Source organism: Trichinella spiralis (assembly GCF_000181795.1).
Source record: "Trichinella spiralis strain ISS 195 chromosome Unknown Scfld4, whole genome shotgun sequence".
Lineage (NCBI taxonomy): Eukaryota > Metazoa > Nematoda > Enoplea > Trichinellida > Trichinellidae > Trichinella > Trichinella spiralis.
The window spans coordinates 1,827,355-1,849,678 of NW_003526943.1; the positions used below are offsets into that span (position 1 = coordinate 1,827,355).

A 22,324-nucleotide genomic window follows, 5' to 3' on the forward strand; every position below is an offset into this window, starting at 1 on the left:
TTCGCATTCTGAGCGATAATAATAATAATAATAATTCAATTTCAATGCTGAAAAATCTTGTTATGATTTTCTTCATTTTTTTCATTTTTAACCACATGAAATATTATCCTGATCGTCATTAGCATTATTATCATCTTCTTTTGCATCATGATAATGCTGGTATGCAGGAAAAAACAACTAAGAAAAAAAGAAACCGTTGACTCATTCGTCAGGACCAACAGGCTTGATGGTCACACCGCGCCGAATCTTTCCCCAACCAATCAGACGCCAGTGTTTATCGATACGCCTGGACAAGGCGATCTTCTCGTCCTCTGCAGTGCAGACGGGATTGGTCAGTGATATTTTGGCCAGATCACTTTTCACGCCAATCACTCGACCACCAGTGGACAATGAACCGATGTTCACCATGAGAATTTCATTTTTCGCCAATTTTTGCACTTTCGCAGCTTTCCGGTCACCTTCGGTACGCACGCCTAGCAGGCGTCGAAGCAGAAAATAGCTAATCTCGATTTCTGTATAAATATCCGGCAACGTGCCCACAGCCCCGAGCACCTGACCAACCAGACGATCAGCACGACACAACGTCGGGTCGATTTTTGTTCCAACGCCAATCAAGCCTCCCGGAACCGCATACTGTAATTCATTGGATTCAGCAAACAACGAAACGACCCGAGAAAATATTGGTCGACAAGTCAATTTTCCATCACTACTTTTCGATATAATCCCTGGACGCACTTCGATCTCTTGACCCGCTCGAAGAACACCTTAAAAAAATATATAATATGTTTCCTGTCTGGGGAATTATTATTTTTCGATATTGAAAAATTCACCTCGCAATATACTTCCACCGGCTACACCTCCTTTCAGTTCGTGCACCTCACAACCGGGTTTATTCACGTCAAAAGAACGAATAACAATCAAACGAGCAGGAGAACTGAAGTCACGCAATGGCACGGGAATTTTTCGGCAAATATGTTCACAAATAACCTTAAAAAATATAATAATTCACAACATATTTTATATCAAATAGCAAATTATCAAATCAAATTTATAGTGCAATGCTGTATTGGAATCCATTAATTAAACACTGATGCGTACCGCTTAACTGAAGGCTGTATTAAATAATTTTGTTAAAATATTATTGTAAACATGCGCGGATTTTCTACTATAATTATCAATTTCAATTTTAGAAATCAACTAAACGTAAATTATTTTCTTATTCTGCAAATGAAACAATGCTACAGCCACTGATAGCTTTATTTCTATTTACAAATGGATAAACCATTTGTTTAATAGTTCTCTACTGGACAGGAGTCCAAGTGCACAATCAGCCCACATAATGAAATAATTTATTGCTTATAATTTATCAAATGAATTAACAAAACTAGTATTATAATTACATTATTATCGTAAAGTAAAATTTATATATGCTTATAGATAAACACTAAACCAATGCAAAAAAATATTCTTCAGAAAATAAAATAAGGGTTACCTCAATATTATATTTCAACTGTGCTGAGATGGGGACAACTGGAGCAGATTCGGCAATTGTGCCTTGAATGAAACGCAGAATTTGCTCATGCTGCTCACGAGCTTGACTTTCTTTGATGATGTCAATTTTATTTTGCAATATCAAAATATTCTGCAAACGCATGATTTCAATTGCAGCTAAATGTTCACTAGTTTGAGGTTGAGGGCAAGATTCATTTCCAGCGATTAACAGCAACGCCGCATCCATCACAGCGGCGCCGTTAAGCATTGTAGCCATCAGTATATCGTGACCAGGACAATCCACAAAAGAGACATGTCTTACTAACTGGAAATTTCCTTTACATCCTGGCCTATCACATGGAAATGTATCAGGCTGGGCGCTTCCAGCTGAACGATAGCATCCCGGTGGTGGACAGTCTTCACCGTCGCATTTGTAAATTTTTGCATTCGCATAGCCGAGCTTGATTGTGATGTTCCTTTCTAGTTCGTTTTTGAAACGAACCGTCTGCACACCACTGAGCGCTTTAACCACAGTAGACTTTCCGTGAGCGACGTGACCAATAGTTCCAATATTGATTGTCGCCTGTCGGCTAATTACCTCCGGCGTCAGAGGAGTCAGATCTTCAATTCTAAGCTTCGTCAAGTCTTGAACAGCAAGACAATCCGCTTTTTGTTCTTCAACTTCATTTTTTTCTTTAGAGACACCATTAACTTCGCTACTTTCAGATACCATTTCCAGCCGAGGTTGATTTGAGCACTACTACACAATAAGCAGAACTGAAATTCTCAAATAAATCACCAAACATTACGACACAATATTACAGTAAACAAACGTTCAAGTACAAATTTCTGAAATCGTAGATGAAAAAATACAACTATAAAAAATCAAAAAATAGCTTCTTTAATATTTAAAATATTGATAAACATCCAGTTCCATTATTGCTATAAGAATATTGCAAAATGTAATAGCTGTGTAATTAGTCCGTTTTAAAATTTTAAGAATTTTTCTTATCTTAATCACTGGCCTACACTTTTTTATATTCTCTTCCAAATGAGTGCATGGAAAACACAGGATAATTTTATTTTTTACACATAAGATTGTACAGTTTTTTGAAGACTGTAGGTGTAATAAATGGAAATACATTTTTATATTCATGGTCAATAAATGTCATTTAAAGATGTAAAAATATTATAAAGGAAGCTCATTGTGGTATCAGTTTGTATGTAATGTAAACGTGGTTGTTAACAAATAGATGAATTTATTCATTGTTTGTGACATTGTTATTGTAAATGTCCAAATGGTTAAATTAAGTGTATAAAAATGCATCTTTTATTTTCGATTCTTTAGCTTTGATGTGTGATCCACTTATGTGAAAATCCAATCTCACATGTTCCAAATCAACTCGTGACAGGCATTCCCTAAAATTGTTACTAAACTCCACAACGCACGTTAAGCTTCATTTTCATTCAGTAAATATTTTGTCAACTTTAGCTATAAATTTACTTCAAATGTAATCAATTTATAAGTGGCATCTTGCAAATTGGTTAACAGCTATCATATCCTATAAAATGAAAATTTAAATTGCTAAATGCAAACGAATTTGCTAAATTTCACAAAGGGATAAATTTGATAAATATTTATTATTGTAAAGAATGGCCAGCTATTACCTAAGCTGTATTCACTGTTTATGTAATACATTGATATTTTTATGATGACTTTAATATCATTTTTCATACTGTAAGTACAGGTAGTACGTTGCTTCAAAACATGTTTTTGATAATTTTTAATTTATGTATTTTTACTTTATAGTATATTCATATTTTATTTATTAAATAAATATAATCGCTAAATGATGATTTAAATTTCACTGGCATAATTAATTATCTCTACTTGATTATGTCGAAAAACGCTATCCTAGAACAGTTTGGTATTTATTAAACATGAAGAATTTACTTTTAATCCAGGGTTTATCATTTGAAAAACAAATTTATGCGTATAAATTTATCTTTTATTTATTTATAATTGCCTATAACTTTAGTCAACACTAAATATTGTTAACATTACAGTCAAATGCTATTTACAATTGAATATGAAAAAAATGTTACTGCTCAGTATATTTGAAAATATATTTTAGCTTTTTATTGCATCAGTAAATATGGAAGAAGAAGACATTTTTGATATTTTTGGTGATGAATTCGAAGATAATAGTAGAGCTCAGAAAAAACGACGAATGGAAGATGTGGAAGAACAGATTATTACCGACAATGAATCAAGGTTGATAGACGATTTTTTCATATTTTATTTATTTAAGGAAGAATTGAAGACAGTTTATGCAATGGACTAATTTTGAAATGATTATAAATTTTAGAGCCAAGCATTTGTTAAGTCAGTTAGAGAAAGCTGTAGCCGAAATTGAAGAACCTAAAGTTGAAGAGCCTGAAATTACTGTAGAGTCTGAAATTGTGGAAATAAGCGCTGAAACGAGTGTCAAAGAAGAATCGAAGAAAGATGCGGATATCAGTTTCGAGTAACATATAACTTTCAACAATTCATGCTTTTTCATAGAGTAAATAATTTTTTTAAGGAAAAGTTTTCGCGAAATTCCAAGAGTTCAGATTTTATCTCTTCCGGCGGTTGGTTGCATTCATCAGGTTATTTGCCATACAGTAAATTTAATCAGTTGCTGATGAGGATTATTTTTCAGGTTGCGGTGCCTCCTAATCACACTTACGTTGCTCCAGCACCACTTGCCTCATACACAGCATTGGAATTTCCATTTCCATTGGATAGTTTTCAAAAAGAAGCTATTGCGTGTGTAGAACATGGAGAGTCAGTACTCGTGTCTGCTCATACCTCATCAGGAAAAACAGTTGTTGCACTGTAAGATTCCTGAAAGAGTTTTCTTTAGATTTTCATAAATGTTGTGCATTTTTTTGCTGAATATTTTTGAAATATTGAAATTGTATTATTATTTTTGTAATTATGTTGCTGAATAGTTGCAATATTTTGAAAACCTTTTTCTTTTAATTATAGATATGCTATTTCTTTGGCATTCCGTGAAAGGCAGAGAGTGGTTTATACTTCTCCAATTAAAGCATTGAGCAACCAAAAATATCGTGAACTTTGTCAGAAATTTTCAGATGTTGGTTTACTTACTGGTGATGTGACGATAAATCCATCCGGCAGTTGCCTTGTCATGACAACAGAGGTTTGTTTGAAAATCAGTTTTATGCAAATAAATTGTTTTATCTTTCTGGTTTTTAGATTTTGCGAAGCATGCTTTACCGTGGTTCGGAATTGCTTCGAGAAGTTGGATGGGTGATATTTGACGAAATTCATTACATGCGAGACAAAGGTATTTAATTTTTTTTAATAATTGTATTAGTTGTGCAATATAGATTGTATTTAATGGTTTTATTTTTTTCAAGAAAGAGGTGTTGTATGGGAAGAGTCGATTATTTTGCTTCCAGATAGTGTTCGTTACATTTTTTTGTCTGCAACTATTCCAAATGCATCACAGTTTGCCGAATGGATCACTTTTTTGCACAAACAAAATTGTCACGTAATTAGTACGGAATTTCGACCAGTACCATTGCAGCATTATGTTTATCCTGCCGGAGGGGATGGAATCTATTTGGTTTTGAATGAAAATGGCGAATTTTTGGAAGAGCGCTTCCAACAAGCGATGAAAACAATTGGCAAAGGCGCTTCACTGACTTCCACCGATAAACGTGGCCGAAAAGGGGGCGTTGTGCAAAGTTTGTTGTTTAAAATGAATAATTTTTTGTTGGAATTTTAGAATCTGGAAATAATTTTTATTTAGCTGGTTCGGCTTTGCACAAATTGATCCGATTGATCATGGAAAGGCAATTGTCTCCAGTTATTGTTTTTAGTTTCAGTCGCAAAGAGTGCGAAGTACAGGCCATGGAAATTAGCTCTCTAGATTTAACTGACTGTATGTTAATTTTGTAAATTTCAATTTATCATTTTGCCATTATTCAAATGCTTTAGCTAGAGAGAAACTTTTAATTCAAGATGTCTTTTGCAATGCCATTGCATTATTATCAGAAGAAGACCGCAAACTGCCGCAAGTTGGTTTTTTTATTTTTACTTTTTGTTATTAACAATTATAATAAGTAATTGAATTTGTTGAATGTTATGATATTTATGATGCTTTATGTGAAATCTTTTTATCCATGAAAACCGAAGTACAAACAAGGCATTTTGTAGATAGAATCATTGTTGCCAATTTTGAAAAATGGTATTGGAATTCATCACTCTGGTTTGTTGCCAATTATAAAAGAAGTGATTGAGATTTTGTTCGCGGAAGGCTTGATAAAGGCAAGAATACTGATTTTTTTGTTGAATTTATTTTTCATTATTTTGAACAAACTTATATTAGGCTTTGTTTGCTACGGAGACATTTTCCATGGGCTTGAACATGCCTGCGAAGACTGTTTTATTTACAGCCGTTCGCAAATTTGACGGCAAAGTTCATCGTTGGGTAATATAATTGCAATGATTTAATTAAACTGTTCAACTTTTAGTTTTAGAAAAAAAAGCATTGAATCATGAATTTTCATAATTAGTTGTTTGTTGTAAATTATTTTTTTCTTGTTCTGTATATAGCTTTCATCCGGGGAATATATTCAAATGTCTGGACGCGCTGGAAGACGTGGTCTTGATAAGAGAGGTGTTGTGATTTTAGTTCTTGAAAGCTCAATTGGAGCCGATATTGCTAAAAACATTATCAAAGTAAGCACAATTTGTTTCATTTGAGCGCAAAAATATTCTGAAGAAGATAGTTGGTGAGTTATTCTGAAAATTTGCTTGCAGGGCGACGCTGATCCGTTAAATTCAGAATTTCGCCTAACTTACAACATGGTTTTGAACCTTTTCCGTGTTGAAGGCATTAATCCTGAATTTATGTTGGAACGTTCATTTTTTCAATTTCAAAAATATAGTACTATGCCAGCGTTATATGAAAGTGAGTTTTTTTTCTGTGAACAAACATTTCTAAACGTTAATATCATCTATGTTCTTGTAGTTTATATTGAATTATTATTTTGTTTTAAATGTTGTTCATGTATAATTGGATTGCAGTTTTTTCTTTTATTTTATCCATTTATTTATTCAGCTTTGAAATGTAGTGAGATTTTTATTTGAAAAAGTGTATAATGTACAAATGTGATTTTAGAAGCGGAGAAGATACGCATGGAATTTGAGAATGTAATCGTGACAAAAGAGAATGAACTTTTGGGATATGTGAACGTAAAAAAAGATATTGAAAAGTTGCAAGAAAAAATGTTGGCATACATTACCAAGGCCAATTACATTGCACCATTTTTATTGCCGGGACGTCTTTTGCATGTACGTAAAGTTGTTGCGTTTGTTATTTCAAAAGTAATAAGCAGTGGACTCTGGTTAAGACGAACAGTTTTTACAGTAGGAAAATTAACATATCTAATAGTATTCAAGCGTTTTGTTCCAGCGAACACCAAGCTCTGCTTAAAACAAATTTCCCTTTTAATACGAGCAGTTTTTTTTTTCAAAAGCATTATTGAGCTTGAAAATCAGGCGATTAGTTCAAGCGCAGCGTCACGTATCGCGCAATCTGTCTTCGATTCACTTGACTAAGTGAGAATTTTGTTGAGGACGCACACAGCATTCAATAATATCAAAAAAACTATAATTTGGATTTATGTAAGCAAAGCAATAATAATAATAATGACGTGTGAAATGCCGTTTAGCGCATTTTCAAAAGTAATATAAATCTTCTAGCATGAAAAATTATTTGTCGACGTGTCTGCCTTTGAAACATTCATTCATTGCTACTCCTCTGTGAAATGAACATTTTTCGTGTTCGTAGTAACCAGGGTCCATTGTACATTTATTATTTAAAAATTTTGCTGCTTTTCACTTGGTTATACTAGTTGATGGTAATTACTGGTAATTAATTTGTTGGTGTGATTTTAGATCAGAACACAACATGACGTTTTTGGATGGGGTGTATTGATTAATTTTCGAAAAATTTATTGCAAAGTACGTATAAAAAGTGTTGTTTGATCAGAATATTGTTTGTTTTTTGCAAAATTAATTGTTTAGCGAAAAAATCTGGAAGTGAATCCGGAATTTGTCGTCGATGTTTTGTTGCCTGTTTCGAATGCCTCTTATACAGGCAAGGGAGATATTGAGTGTTTGAGACCCGCCGTTCCTGGACAAAAAGCCAAGATTGAGGTAAAATTTTTATCTCGAATATTGTTTTTTCTTTTTTTTTCATTTCTAATTCAACAAAATTTCTCCAGATTGTGCCCATTTTGTTGCACTGCATAAGTAAAATTAGTAGCATTCGAGTACGGTATCCGATTGACTTGAAAAATGATGATTCCAAGAATTCAGTTTTGAATACACTGACAGTATGGCATTAGTTTATTTATTGAAGAATTTGCTCTTGATGAAGAATTGTTTTCAGGAGGTGAAAAGACGTTTTCCGGAATCAGAAGGCGGTATTCCATTACTTGATCCAATAAAAGACATGAAAATTAATGATGAAGAATTTATTGAAATGCACAATCGGGTGGAGTTACTGAAGTCATCAATAGAGCAAATGGATATCACTAAAGATCCATTATTTGAAGATTATTTGGAAAAATATGAAGAAAAACAACAGGTTGAATTATTTTTTTTAATTTGTTTGTCAACAGTATCACGCATACTTCATTATAATTGTAATATTCAATTTTAGTTGCTGAATAAGTGGAATGAAGCGAATGAAAACTTGAAAAATACAAAAAATTTGATGCATCTGGATGAACTGCACCGCCGTAAACGTGTACTGCGAGCTCTTGGATATGCAACCAAGCAAGATGTGATTACATTGAAAGGACGAGTAGCTTGCGAAATAAGCGTGTAAATATTAATTATAAATGATGCTTAAATAATTGTGTGATTTTTCTTTTTATAAAATATAAATAGTTTATTTGTTTGATCTTTAGGGCGGATGAATTGTTGCTGACTGAAATGCTTTTCGAGGGTATTTTTAATGAATTATCGGCTGAAAAATGTGCATCACTGTTGTCATGTTTCGTTTGTCAAGAGAAAGTAGAATCTGCAGAATTGCCTCCAGAATTTCGAGATTTGCTTAATTCTCTACATGTATCTTTATAAATAATGCATCAATTTTTCTTTTAAAAAAGTCTGAATTTTCCATTGTAGAAGATAGCAAAGCGTGTTGCACAGGCTACACTTGAGGCGAATTTAGAAATAGACGAAACGGATTATTTGCAAAGTTTTAAGCCTTACATGATGCAGGTTGTTCACGCCTGGTGCTTGGGAGAAAGTTTTTCCAAAATCACGGGGATGACAACTATTTTCGAAGGTAATCTTTCTCAAAAAAGAAGTTAATTAATCTTTTTTTCAACGTTATTTATTTTTTTCTAGGAAGCATTATAAGGTGCATACGACGATTGGAAGAATTGTTGCGAGAAATGGCATCGGCAGCAAAAGCCATGGGAAATGAAGATTTGGAAGCTAAATTTAATAATGCTTGCTCTTGTATGAAGAGAGATATAATATTTGCAGCAAGTTTATATTTGTGATGTGTATATTCTGTTAAATGCATTGTTATATTGTTTTGATTGATATTTCATCATATTATGTTATTATTCAGAATTCAAAAAGTTTATTATACTTGAAATTTGATATTTTTTGAAGATGAAATTTTACATTTCATCATTTTATTTACTGTGAAATATGAAGTTACAAAAGAGAAATATTTGAAAGTTGAATTTGGTAAGCAAGCAGAAAGGAAATTGGAAGAAAGAAGCATCGAAATCTGCTTTATTCGTGAATTGAAAATGTTTTTCGTCCGAGATAGTGTTTGAAATCGTTGAGCAAAATGAAAATGTTTCCTAATAAAGTTTTTGATGTTCATTAAATACTGTTTTTTTTAATTTAAATAAGAATATTTAGCATTTTGCTTTCCAAACACGAGAGCATCGTTGATTTCAATGGATTTAATTAACAACAATATATTGGATTTCAAATAACAAATATTCCAATGCAGTATTGATTTGTTGTCACTGAGGGAGGTGAAATTTGTTTTTATTTTTCAGAGCTTCACAATTACAGTAGTGTAAAGTTATTGAATTTTAAATTTTATTTACACATTTTTTCTACAATATAGCTCATTGATTTCTTGAATAAGTACAGGGGGAAAGATTTATTTTTTAATCAAAAATTGTCTTGAGAAGCGAAATTCTTTCAATTCTGCTGACCTCTGCTTGTCGTCAGAAGAAGACTGTTGTTCACTGATATTGACTTGATCGTCGTGCTTTGGGATAGCAGAGCTTTGCTTCTTCATTGGTGAAAGAAGGGAATTTTCGATATGACTTAAACGGTCCGGTATAGAAATGCCGGGTGGAGTTAATAATATTTTCAAATTCTTTCTTTTCGCGTACCACCAAATCATCGCTTTCCGTTGACAATCATAATCATTCATTTCAGGACAACTGCCCGCGGTGGTATTCTTATTAACCGAAGGATTTTTATCGTTTGTCGAATTCTTCGAAACAATCTTCAACAACTTTGGCCTCTGTTTAAAGTGAAACTGAAATTTTCTCACGGCTGTTTCAGAACCATTTTGGGAAAGCGATATAGCTTCATCGACAGATGCTTTTGGTATTTTTTTGAACGACAAATCTACAACAATTGGTGCTTTTTCTGGTCTGTAAAAATACGAGCAAAGTCGGTCTCCGGTTGCTATTAAAGACGACTGCCGGCATCGCAAAAACCAAGTCGGTAATGCTGAAGATAGTTCAGTTTTGAACTCTTCAACAGAAATCACATCTTCAAACTGAACATATTCACAATCTGCACAATTTGATGACGTTTCACTTAACCTGAACAATGAAAAATTGAGTAGAAAAAAGAATTTGATATCAAACATCACAACAACCTACCTTGGATCTGATGATGTCGACGCAGCAACTTTCGAACAGTGTGAAACATTCTGTTCTATAATTTCTTTTCTTTTGAATATACTTTGTATAGAATATTCAGGCGTTTCATATAGATTCAACGTCTGCTTCTCACTTTGTAAAATATGCTGTGTTTTCACAAGAATTGTACTTTCCACTACATGTTCTTCGGTCTTAGTAATACTTCTGATAGCATATTCCGCTATTCTGGATATTTTTTTAAATTTATCAACTGCTCTCTGTTTCTTGTCGTGTACTATATGATGAGATTTTATTTTTTCCCTTTTCCTGTAGCAAGAGTTATCTTTCGAAACGTTCAATTCTCTGACTTGTTTTGAAACTTGCATATGATTAAATATACCGCCAACGTTGCATGTCAACCTTCTTCGCCCAGTAATTTCAGGAAAGGCAAAACGATTTACCTTATGGTAATTTTTATGATGATTCACTGCTAACTGCAAAGGTCGAGAAGATACAGCCTTTGAATGTTCAGAATACTCTTTGCGTTTTTTCTTTTTTGGAGACTTTTCCAAATCCAAACTCTCATTGTATGATGATGATGATGATGATGATGAACAAGGAACACATTCTAAATCACTATCGCTTCCCATTTCACTGCTAACAAAAGCATTGTAGAACGACGAAATTACAGTCTTCTCACATGGGATACTGAAATGACAATTTGAACAAAAGAAAAAAATGAAACAAACAAACAAAAACACAACAATATATCGTGAAGCGAATAGTAAATGAATAAAAAGTCAAATTTTCAAAATAATAATTTAATTTTTAACTTAAAATAGAAATTTAGAAACAATATAAGGTCGGTAACAAGAGGTATTTTGAACACGGATACTATGATTTCTCAGCATCATGACTGTCAGACGTTTTCCTCTTTTCACCATGAGACTGTTGCATTGATGCAGAGACGATATCCTTTTGAGATCGACTAAATAGATAAATATTCATAATAAGATAATTTTAAAAGATCATAATTTACAATTCTTCGGCAAATCCAGAGGACAGTTCACGCAGGCGAGCAGATTCAGCTTTGAGCTTCTCTTTTTCATCATTGTACAATTTAAGCAACTCGCTTGATTGATTGGATTCAAAAATTCCAGATGACTGAGCCACTGATGCTGAATGTGATTTGGCCAATTGAAGCTCTAGTGTCATATTCTCCAACTTTCTTTTAAGCTATAAAAACAAACAGCTTCATTTCAAACAACAACAACAACAACAACAACTTTAATACTTCTGCATAATCAGTTTCCTTTAACGTAAGCTTTTGCAAAAGACTAATTTTTTCAGAGTCCATTTGAAGTACAGTTTTCCTAAGATCGATCAAATCTTCTTTCAAACTTTCAATCTGCTTCATCGCTAATTCACGATCTTTCTCCAATTCTTGAACATATGTATTCATTTTCTGTAGCTGTTCTCTGAGCAATGTAAATTCCTTTGCATACTATAAATCATAAATTTTGTACAATAAAATAAAAATGAAAAAACAATAACGATATATTGTTCTTTGAAAAATAAATTTAGCTAACAAAAAACATGCACATGTATGAACAGCAGTGTCAAAAATGATGAAAATACACAATAAGTATAATAAAAGAAAGAAAAAGAAAAAAAATAAATAGTAATCTTACGTTTTCTTTTTCTACAAGGAGAAGTTTATTTGCTTCGACATTCTGCGCATCAATATCCAAAAATTTAGCAGAAGCCAACTTTCTCTTGAATTCTTTTTCCTAAAATCGTGCATAAGCGTATAAAAATTTCACAATTAAACTTCAAACTCAGTAATACTTTGTCTCTCATTAAAGATTCGTATTCACGAACCTGCTGAACACTTTCAAGAACAGAATTACGCCAGTATTCTTTATCCGCTATTACTTCCTTGAGTTCTTCTTCAAGAGTCTTACAAAAAACACTACCGCTTCAGAATTTCAATTTCAATTTCAATTCAATTACAAAGAATACCTTTTTCGACTGTTCTAGTGCTGAAAATTCAGATTGCAATTTCAAATAATCGTCTAAAATGGAAGTACGATTCTTTTCAGCATCTTTTCTTGCATCCGTTGCTGATTCCAAAGCCTTTGCCATGCGATATAATTCATCCTCTTGATCCACTAAAGTTTTCTTGAACTTGCTGCAAATGAAATTGATTTTTAAAAAAAGTCTTAAAAAACACTGCATAACACATACTCGTATTCCTTTTCCAGCTGTATCACGATATTCTGAAGTTTCTTAATTTCTTCATCCTGAGAAAAATTGTTCATTTCTCACTTTTTCATAATATAAAAATAAATTATTCTTATTTTGAAAACTGTCTAAAAATTTATATTTATCACCTATAAATTCTTATTTATTAAAAATAAGTAAAGGAAACAATCATTAATAAATTAAAAATATTAATTTTATAAGATGAAATGTAACATTGAAAAAGAACTGCTGAGCAATAACGGGACAACTAACCTTTTCTTTTCTTGAAGACAGTTCGTCAGAAATTTTTGCATTAGCAGAGCCAGCAGATTCAGAATCTATAAAACACGTAAAAAATCACAGCAAATCACACAATACAAAAACAATTCCTTAAACCTGGTATGTTTTCTGCAGCAGAATGTGATGGTTTAGATGCATTCGCTGCTTGTTGTACTACTAAAATGTCATCTGACTCCCTTAAAGAAAAAATTCTGTACAAAATTCATGCATATGCAATTGCTGAAAATGTGGCTAAAATTTTAAACTAAAAACAGCATGCTTCGAGTTATTGAAAGTTATATTTTGCAAAATTTACCAACCAAAAAGAATAATACCTTAAATTTATGCCTCTTTTCAAAACTAGCTGCTGCAATTGAAGAGCGCAACTTTCTGCCACTAGTAAATCTTTGCGCAAAGTTTCATTCATTGTACGTAGCATGTTGCAATTTTCTTTCAATTTTTGTATGTCACTTTCCAACTAAAACAAATACATATATATATATATATATAGAATATTGTATAATATTGTCCAAAATATTCCCAATAAATATATGCAGCCAATAATCATTTACTTTCAACTTTTGGCTGTCCAAGAGATTATAATTTGCTTTATGTCGGCACTGCTCCGTTTTGTGCTTATCAACCAAATCCTAACAATAGATAAAATACAATTATAAATACAAAAAAATATGCACCTTCAGGTGTGTGCTTTTCAAAATGATTTTTAATAATAAAGTTTCACCAACGAACTTTATAAATGGTAAAAAGCTTCTGATGTCGAGTCCGCCATTTTAAACAGTTGCTACATTCATCTGATGATGTTTTAACTTTTTCGTTTAAAGAAATTATATTTTGCAATTCTTCAATTTCTCTTTTCAACTAAAAAATAAAAAATAAGAACAACATAATCAAAAATAATTTAAATATGACAACTTACTTCTGTGCATTTGCTATTAAGCTTTTCATTTTCAATTAACATTCGATCATACTCTTCAGTGACAAACATGGATAAAAGATACGCATCTTTGGTTTCTGGTATCAATTTTCTCTTCTGAAAATTAATTCATTTATTTATAAAATAAGAAACGACCTATTAAATTCATTCTAAATTATATATACTTCGCCAAACAATCCACTCTTTCTATCAGGATATTTTCGAAAATAAGCATGATTATTTTTTTGCATCTTCCGACAAGTGGAACAATACCGATTTACACGATAACCAGATGAAAAATATGAAAATCCTGAAGGGAAAATTTTTTAATTACTCATTTATAAATTCTGATCAAATTTGAATTAAAATACACTGTATAAAAGTTAAAAGATCTGAAACTTTTCACTGAGACAAATTAAAATTTCGTGGAATTAAAAGGTGAGAAAAAAAACCTTTGCGACGATTATTCTTTTTCTTCTGCTTTGACAAATGTTTCTGTTCTTCCTCTTCATCATAAGCATCACTCCTGTTTGATACTTTTTCAACAGTAGAAGATTTCCTTCTTGTGGGAGATTTTTTACTTTGAGAAGAAACCTTTTTGGGAAAATCTAAAATATAACTGTCCATAAAAAGCAAACTGAAATTTGAATAAAACTGAATATTCACCCAAAGATAAGGCTGAATCGTTGCTAGTTGGTGTTGTTTTCTGTTCAGATGTATTCAACTGAGATAAATCTTGAAGAAGGCGATTCTTTTCTCGAATTAAAGATTTTATCTTAGCTTCTGAACGTCTGAGGTTAGTTTCCTTTGATTGCAACTGCTGCTTTAAATCTTCACAATTATGGCAAACAGGCTCTACTGAAGTCTAATAAAACAACAACAAAAAATGCATATTTAATATCTATGTTTTTTTTATTAAATAGACCCAACCGGCAATGATAAACCACTAAAAACATCATCCTGCCCTGCGGTTGATTTGGATAGAAGAGATGCGAGGCGAAAATTTTCTTTCGTCAATCGAGTTATCTAAAAAAACTCAAGGTCTTTCTTTGAGATGAAATTCAAAATCACAAAATTCCTACCTCATTACAAAGTGATGCACGGTCGTCTTCATAATCGTTTCTTTCCATATTATATGATACGTGCTTGTCAAGCGGGGTGTGATGCTACATTAATTATACACTTGTATCATAACAATGTAACATGCAAAATACAATAATTGAAATTTAAAATTCAATAATTTGAATATTTAAAAAAATAATAGATCAATTTTAAAAGACATTGCAGAAAACAAACATGCCTCATTTGTTAAAAATTTGGTAAACAAAAAGTGGTACTGCTTACTTTTCCAAGAACGTTTTTATTTCGCTCATTAAACGGCAATGGAAAAACATCATCTTCATCCCTGGAATATGTTCATTTAAAGTAATACTGCCCCTACTTCTTAAAAGCAGAAATCAATTATTGCATTGCAATAAAATTACAACTGCGAACATCAGTAACTGCTACTAATTGTATTTTTAAAATGTAAATAGTGGATGTTGTTAAATCAAATTAAAATATGATTCTTCTCAAAGAATATGCATATAAAATAACCTGCTGATTTACACTTACAATCTGACAAATCATATATCAACAATTATAATATATTCAGAAATATGTTCAAGTTTTGCAGTAAAAAACTTTAATAACTAAGTAAGAAAACATACAGCAGTAAGCAATCATTGCTTCTGACAAAAATTGAACAATTACTTTGCAAAGATAAAAATGTAGTTAATAGCTAAAGCTCTTTGAGAAACTTTCATTGAAAAAATAATACAACTGCTAGTTTCATAATAGAAACAATAAGCATTATATATAACAAACGTAACAGAAGTATTAAAAGTCAAAAACTGTTATTATGGCAAATTTCTACAATAATCGTTGACTTTTTTAATTTCATAATTCAATTAATCCATCAATCATGTAACAAAAAGACTTACGACACGTTTTCGTTCGGATGTTTTTCAACCTTAGCATTGGTCAAACTTCCTCTGTCAACCATAGATATATCCTTAACTTTCGCCATCTCCGTATTAGTATGCTTTCGCACTAAAATTATTAAAAAACAACAACAATATTTATGTCAGTAGTACTTTTATTACCTTATTATTCGAACTAAACTTTCACAATACAAAAAATTAAGATATTATGAATAAAATTATTAAATATTATAGAATATAAATAAACTTATAGTTTGGCTCACCTTTTCCATCACTGCTTTTACTTTTTTTTCCATCTTCAGTGCTACGGAGAAGTTTCCTTAACTGCGCTTCATCTTGCTTCTTCATAAAATTAAGCTTTGAAATTTTTGAAGTGTAAGATGAAATTTTATGAATTAAATCTAAAAGAATAATCATTTAAAATACATTTCAATAAATAACTTTCCAAAGTTATTCATTTTGCAAATATTGCGCATAAATTAAAATTTTATTCCACTCCACTTGCATTAAATTTAACTTCGCTGTAATTCAGCAGATATTTCTATCATCATTCAGCAATAAAAAATAATTCTTAAAATACATAAGTACTGTTCAGAAGACTTCATGTTAAATTTCATTTCAATAAAATTTAACATAGTCATCCCAACTGAGTTTGGCACTTAAATTTTAAGATTAATTAAATTAAACATTGATTAAAACATTTCTTTAGAATATTATCATAAAATTGAAAACGGATTATTTTATTCAGTAAAGAAATATTTTCAGATAAACCAACTACATATTATATTTTAATATTACAGTCTAGAAATACCACAATTTTATGTAAACGAATTATCTACGCAGTTCAGATTACTTTAAAAAGATAAGTTACAATTCCAAAAAAGTCTAGCTTGAAATATAACAGAAGTTTTGATATTAACAAACTATATTACAGATTATTTTATAAAAAGTAAATTCATCTAATACAGAAATGAAGCAACGAAGATAGTGGAGGACATTAATAAAAACGCTTGAATATATTATTTTAAATCATTCCACAGTGTTAAAAAAGTAAAAATGAATGTAAACTTCGTTAAAATTTCAAACATATATAAAATTCCAACCTTTGACTGCTTTTTCATCTTTCGACTTCTTTGCTTCATCAATAAGAAGTTCCGCTTTCCTGGCAGTCATCTGAAAATTAACTGCTATTTTATCATAGTTCATTAATTGAATATTATCATGATAAAAAATTAATTACTCCTTTAAATTTGAAAACAAATCTTCTAAGAACTTAAAAAATAAACATACGCTTATAAAAAGCAATTAAAACCCCGCAAGACTACTATCACTGAAAATTAAGTACTTTATACTGTTAATACAGTATAATAATAGTAAAGTATTAAATAATTTTTAGATTACTATAAATAAGTAAATAAATAAATAAATAAATATAAATAAATAAATATATATATATATATATATATATATATATAATATAATATAATATAAAATTTCATTATAATATTTAAGATAACTTTTACCGTGTTATTTTTAATATTGATTAATTTTCGATTCGATTAATTTTAAAATAAATGAAATTGTTACTACGTGAATTTCGCTGTAGTTAAAAATTCATTCGCATATAATGTTTAAAGTTTGAAAATTTATATACATAATTCATACATAACGTTTAAAGTTTAAAAATGTTATGGCTTATTTCAATTTAAAACAAATTTTCGGTTTAGTCCGTCTCGTTAAAATTTTTGGGACTGCGTTCTTATTGGTTGGAAAATGTCGTGTTTTCATTGGATAGCTTTTGATTGCATAGTATGACGTAATTGCATTGGTTGTGTTAAAAAATTTAGGCGAAACATGGTAGGATGGGTACATCGCTTTGACGACCGCTTTCATCTACATTATCAGCGGGAAAACGATCAGTTAGTGTGTGTGTGATTACGTGGCTTGTGTATGTTAGTTTGTTGCGCTATCCTGCTGATGTGTTGTTCATTTTATTCTACAACTGAATAAATAGTTATACCTTGCGTTTCGTAGTCTATTTGTCTCGTAATGCCCAAGACCCACTTTACGACAATGGAGCAGGTAGAAAGTGAGGAAACACGGCTAGAAGGAAAGCCCGGCACGTTACACCAGCTATACACTTCATAGCCCCCCTAAAGCTAAAAATCTGACTCTAATTGTATGTTTTAAATTGTGCAGTAATTCTGATGGCTGGAAATATCAAATTCTTAGCATAATACTTGCTTATCATTACAAGTTTACAGTCTATCATTTTATCAACTGTTGAGAATATAGTTTAACAAAAGTCGCTGTTTGTAACTATGACCAGTTATCAGTAGAAGACAGGATAGGTTTATAACAAATTGTGCAGGAAATGAATATGCGTATAATATGTGAAAAAGGCATGTGAGAGCTAATACAAAACGTTTCTGCATTATAAAAAATTTAATCTTTTTCATGATTTCCGTTATTTTGCGTGTTCGTATATGAACAAACTGAGAATTATTGAAATTAGAAAGCATAGTTTCGTAAAGTTTTATGGTACAAAATAGCGCACAAACTGAACAATTATTAAACAACGTAAGAATTTAAATAAGCACAGAATTCATGCTGAATGTACATAATGAGAATTTTACTTGATTAGAAAATTTGTTTTTATAAAATGTGTATAATATTTTCTATCCTGATCTCCTCGGGTTGTTCTTATTTGAATGCAAGCTGCACACTTCGCCTGGAGTCGGAAAAGTACTAGATAAGTGTCGGCGTCCATGGCGGTAAATTTCATAAGCTTTAACTTTCACTTCGCAACCTTTATAAAAGAATTTGCAATCTTGATTTTTGGGTCTAACTATGTAACATATAGTGTAAATTGCCATATCTAATTCTGGACTGGATCCAAGTAACACTGTTCCAGTGTGCTTGGTTTTGCCATTCCATTTAAATCGAATGCTTGCTGTTGAATCCTGAAATCAACAGTTACTGACATATGAAGTGTTTGATGTGCTTTTACCTTTCGTTGAATAACGAAACCACTGTATTTTAAGGCTCCTATAGATTCTAAATAAGCAAGACGAATCCAATTATGAAGACCATGCACTTCTTGATTTTCTAATTCTCCCATAAAAACATGCTCAAAAGCGCTGCTATCAGGTGGCCCATTCTTTCTTGAATAAGAATCAAACCAAAGATTGTGCATCCATTTTTTGAAAGATTTCATTGTCTTTGCTTCAGGTAAGCCTAAATATAAAATTAATGTTAGTGATGAATTTAAATCTACACATTTGAACAGTACCAATATGTTTTAAAAATACAAAAGTATGGTTCATCACATTCGTTTGCATTACTCGATTTATAAATGTTCTAACTTTTTTTCTTTGCTCTGCAGATGGCTTTTCTTCAGAGCCTATTTCAGGATTAAATGTATTCATTAAATCCAGGAAAGCAGCGACAGTTGGCTTTTTCTTATAATATTGACTTATGAAAGTTATAAATCTAAAAGAAAGAATATTATAAATATACTAAAACTGTAAATGCATACCTTTCCGGTGGAGGCTTTCCAACACTAACATGAAACTGATAATTAAACGTAACATCCTTTAATGCAGCTCTGTTGATATCCACTGACTGTAGATCATTTATAATATTTATAAGTTCTTCATCAGACACTTTTAAAACTTCAGCGGATGTTGATTTGAACAACAGCCAAAGTATATGAAACCAGAAATAGTTTTTCATTTGGACACTGAATGGTACCAACAATGAAATATTGTTATTAGTAAAATCCGTAAATTTGTTATATACGTACTTATTTATTTGTTTAAGTAACAAAGCATTTGCGAATGAATAAATAATTTACACAAAGAGCCATCAGTGAAAAAAGAATGTCGTGCAAGATGAATGCCAGCCAAACATTTTACTAATAAAATGCTAGCGTAGTTAATACGTCAGAATAATTTATCACGCGTCAATTTTTTATTATTAGCAGCTATAGGGAATTTAAAATTCCGAAACTACGACTACATCTGAAAGTTGTCTCATTAAACACATTGAGCAGCTGTTGTTGAACATTATGCAGAATGATAATGATTAATAATAACCTGATTTAAAATTTGAATTCCTTAAAATAAAAAATTGAGTTGAGTAAAAAACAAAAAACTTTAAAATGTTGTGAAATGAAATAATTAAAATTTGAAGATGCTAAATATTTTTTTACTAAATTTTATTAATTATTTCTCATTGATTTCAACAGTGATGTAAATTTAAATAAAATATTTAATAATTTTAATTAATTTATTTATTTATTAGAAAAGCAGAAAATATTTTCAACACAAAATATTCTGAGCAGTTTAAAGTAGAAAAGCAACGTTAGTATTATTTTTTTAACTTACGTTTTCTGTTTTTAAATCGAGCTCTAGAAAACAAAAACATTGCGTAAAGTATAATAACGCAAAGCAGATACGAATATAAATAAATGGAATGAAATTTGCATAATTTGACTTTTTCAGATGTTTTATAACAGGTACTTTTAAGAATTCCCATTCTTAAAAATTGCATTTTTTATGAAGCATCTTTAAAATAATAATATTTAAAGTGAATTATAAAATGTAATGTGTGTTAACCAAAAGTGAAACATTGCAATAGATGGAAACAGAAGTGAAAAAGAGAATGCAATATTAATCAACTGAGCAATTTCCATAAATTGGCACTGTATCATTTTCCTTCTTTGCATCTGCTTCTGCTTGTGGAATACGGTAATCATGGAGGAGATGCGTTTTCGGCGTGAGGCAGATGTCACCAGCTTTAGGATAGGCAGTTGACATGAAATTTTTACCATTTCGCTGAATGTAATAAGAAACAACTGTCACTTCACAACCTTTATAGTAAAATCTGCATGGTTTCCCTCCCGGACGGAATAAATAGCAAAGAGTAAATATGGCCATGTCGAATTCTGGGCTAGAACCTAGCAGCATTCCACCAACAGGCTTTGTAACGTTACTCCACTTGAAACTTATTGTTGCGACAGAATCCTAAACCATAGAATTACATAACAATATGTTTCAATTAAAACATATGAAATATTTGATTCGATTTATAAAGAAAATTTTTCCATAACTTGGCAAAAGCAAGGTTTACAAATGATCTAGGGAAAATTATTTGTAAAGTGTATTTATTTATTTCATTAATTATTTATTTATGTCATTAATCAGTTAAAACACGCAATATGATTTCTAAAAGACGAGAGCGAAAGCATATTCAAATAGGTTTACAAATGCTATCACAAAAAACGAATGTATTTTTGTTGTTCATTTCTCAGGAATTTAATATATATATTTCATTGGTATGAAAATGGGCGTCCTACACGATAATGCTTTAATAATTAATTGCCTGCGGTTTATATTAAAATGAAAAAATTACTTGTCTTTCACTAATAAACCCAATGTAATCTAATTTGCCTTTGGATTCCAGATATGCAAATCGAATCCAATTGTGAAGACCTTTCACTTTTTTTCCTTCTAATTCTCCAATGAAAACATGCTCAAACGCACTGCTGTCCACTGTTCTTTTTCGTCGAGGAAATGTGGTGAACCACAATTTTTTCAACCATTGCTTGAAAGTTTCCATTGAATCAGTTTCAGAACAATCTAAATGATTGGTCGTTATTGTTTAATATTTATTTTAATATTAAAATATATTTTTTAAAAATTTACTTAGTTTTTTCAGGAACTGATAAGTGACGTTCATAACTTTGGTTTTTATTACTTCTGTCATAAAGTTATCAATTCGTTTTAACTTTCTTGGGCTTTCAATTTCTCGTCGACCAATTTGAGGCTCAAACTCCTCCATGAGGTGCAGCAGTGCTAGTACCGTTGGTTTCTTTTGATAACTTTTGCTAACGCACGGTATGAATCTGAACAAGCAGTTGTCGTATCAGTATTGCTGTTCTGTGTTTGCTTATTTTCTACTTACCTATATTGAGCATTACTCCCTTTCTTGATGTGATCTTGGTAATAAAAAATTGCATCATTTGGGCCTGCAGCGTTCTCATCCACCAGTTGCAACGTGTAGGCAATTTCATTGATAGCTTCATCAGGAACGTGCAGGAATCTAGCTGAGACGACATGGAAGAAAGCAAGCAAAAGCAGCATTGTTATTTATAAACGCTGAATCCCTAAAAGCAATTGATTGCTAGAATTTCATTATTTTTATTTATTTTTGTAAATTTACTAGATATTTTTTAATATTTTAAAGCAAGTGTTTGGTAATATATAAATTTATTTAGAAAAGAATATTTGCATATGTTATTCATGCTCATGATAACTTTACATTCGGCAAAATTAAATATCGGATATTTTTTCTTGCAAATCAGTTCAAGAAATGTTAATTTATAAAATAAAATCAATCATAGTTAATGAATTAAAAAGAATACAAAAGTTTTTGCTTTTTGTTTGCTTGG

At 31.1% G+C, this 22,324-nt stretch overlaps 5 protein-coding genes across 5 annotated transcripts; 1 reads left to right on the top strand and 4 right to left on the bottom strand.

The window, feature by feature from the left end:
• Positions 1 to 87: 87 nt before the first annotated feature.
• Tsp_00365 (eukaryotic translation initiation factor 2 subunit 3) lies at positions 88 to 2,224 on the bottom strand. Its single transcript, XM_003376204.1, has 4 exons — positions 1,493 to 2,224; positions 831 to 987; positions 220 to 764; positions 88 to 177 (listed from the first exon to the last, which is right to left on the bottom strand). The coding sequence occupies exons 1-4, from the start codon at positions 2,222 to 2,224 to the stop codon at positions 88 to 90; spliced, it is 1,524 nt and encodes a 507-aa protein (XP_003376252.1).
• A 1,338-nt stretch (positions 2,225 to 3,562) lies between these two features.
• Positions 3,563 to 9,375, top strand: Tsp_00364 (putative DEAD/DEAH box helicase). The gene is made up of 20 exons (XM_003376205.1): positions 3,563 to 3,592; positions 3,627 to 3,766; positions 3,861 to 4,019; positions 4,077 to 4,143; positions 4,197 to 4,372; positions 4,526 to 4,700; positions 5,091 to 5,250; positions 5,292 to 5,447; positions 5,504 to 5,583; positions 6,122 to 6,247; positions 6,329 to 6,479; positions 6,690 to 6,862; positions 7,598 to 7,729; positions 7,798 to 7,908; positions 7,965 to 8,162; positions 8,238 to 8,401; positions 8,488 to 8,647; positions 8,708 to 8,870; positions 8,933 to 9,046; positions 9,206 to 9,375. The coding sequence occupies exons 1-20, from the start codon at positions 3,563 to 3,565 to the stop codon at positions 9,373 to 9,375; spliced, it is 2,805 nt and encodes a 934-aa protein (XP_003376253.1).
• Positions 9,376 to 9,713: 338 nt separating this feature from the next.
• Positions 9,714 to 17,763, bottom strand: Tsp_00363 (hypothetical protein). Its single transcript, XM_003376206.1, has 28 exons — positions 17,583 to 17,763; positions 17,183 to 17,200; positions 17,111 to 17,142; positions 16,974 to 17,043; positions 16,134 to 16,271; positions 15,871 to 15,979; positions 15,233 to 15,293; positions 14,971 to 15,054; positions 14,819 to 14,914; positions 14,555 to 14,753; positions 14,341 to 14,496; positions 14,074 to 14,198; positions 13,892 to 14,005; positions 13,705 to 13,833; positions 13,527 to 13,604; positions 13,290 to 13,432; positions 13,072 to 13,151; positions 12,949 to 13,013; positions 12,679 to 12,734; positions 12,454 to 12,622; positions 12,313 to 12,390; positions 12,123 to 12,221; positions 11,726 to 11,935; positions 11,471 to 11,667; positions 11,357 to 11,419; positions 10,535 to 11,139; positions 10,453 to 10,507; positions 9,714 to 10,392 (listed from the first exon to the last, which is right to left on the bottom strand). Exons 1-28 carry the CDS (start codon positions 17,761 to 17,763, stop codon positions 9,714 to 9,716), a joined length of 4,089 nt encoding a protein of 1,362 aa, XP_003376254.1.
• A 985-nt stretch (positions 17,764 to 18,748) lies between these two features.
• Positions 18,749 to 19,066, bottom strand: Tsp_00362 (placental protein 11). The gene has a single exon (XM_003376207.1). The coding sequence runs from the start codon at positions 19,064 to 19,066 to the stop codon at positions 18,749 to 18,751; it is 318 nt and encodes a 105-aa protein (XP_003376255.1).
• Positions 19,067 to 19,083: 17 nt separating this feature from the next.
• On the bottom strand, positions 19,084 to 22,016 carry Tsp_00361 (placental protein 11). Its single transcript, XM_003376208.1, has 7 exons — positions 21,838 to 22,016; positions 21,579 to 21,778; positions 21,286 to 21,512; positions 20,553 to 20,897; positions 19,409 to 19,494; positions 19,236 to 19,362; positions 19,084 to 19,107 (listed from the first exon to the last, which is right to left on the bottom strand). The coding sequence occupies exons 1-7, from the start codon at positions 22,014 to 22,016 to the stop codon at positions 19,084 to 19,086; spliced, it is 1,188 nt and encodes a 395-aa protein (XP_003376256.1).
• Between the last annotated feature and the right edge of the window lie 308 nt (positions 22,017 to 22,324).

Coding starts and splice junctions, on each gene's coding strand:
- Tsp_00365 (XM_003376204.1), bottom strand. CDS start 2,224: ATGGTATCTGAAAGTAGCGAAGTTAATGGTGTCTCTAAAGAAAAAAAT. Junction 988..1,492: donor AGTTGAAATATAATATTGAG/GTAACCCTTATT, acceptor ATATTTTTTAAG/GTTATTTGTGAACATATTTG. Junction 765..830: donor CGGTGGAAGTATATTGCGAG/GTGAATTTTTCA, acceptor TATTTTTTTAAG/GTGTTCTTCGAGCGGGTCAA.
- Tsp_00364 (XM_003376205.1), top strand. CDS start 3,563: ATGCTATTTACAATTGAATATGAAAAAAAT. Junction 4,144..4,196: donor CGGTTGGTTGCATTCATCAG/GTTATTTGCCAT, acceptor ATTATTTTTCAG/GTTGCGGTGCCTCCTAATCA. Junction 5,584..6,121: donor AAGACCGCAAACTGCCGCAA/GTTGGTTTTTTT, acceptor TTCTGTATATAG/CTTTCATCCGGGGAATATAT.
- Tsp_00363 (XM_003376206.1), bottom strand. CDS start 17,763: ATGAAAGCGGTCGTCAAAGCGATGTACCCATCCTACCATGTTTCGCCT. Junction 13,433..13,526: donor TGGACAGCCAAAAGTTGAAA/GTAAATGATTAT, acceptor TATTTGTTTTAG/TTGGAAAGTGACATACAAAA. Junction 11,420..11,470: donor TCTGGATTTGCCGAAGAATT/GTAAATTATGAT, acceptor TTATCTATTTAG/TCGATCTCAAAAGGATATCG.
- Tsp_00362 (XM_003376207.1), bottom strand. CDS start 19,066: ATGCACAATCTTTGGTTTGATTCTTATTCAAGAAAGAATGGGCCACCT.
- Tsp_00361 (XM_003376208.1), bottom strand. CDS start 22,016: ATGCTGCTTTTGCTTGCTTTCTTCCATGTCGTCTCAGCTAGATTCCTG. Junction 20,898..21,285: donor GGTTTATTAGTGAAAGACAA/GTAATTTTTTCA, acceptor TCTATGGTTTAG/GATTCTGTCGCAACAATAAG. Junction 19,363..19,408: donor GGAAAGCCTCCACCGGAAAG/GTATGCATTTAC, acceptor TCTTTCTTTTAG/ATTTATAACTTTCATAAGTC.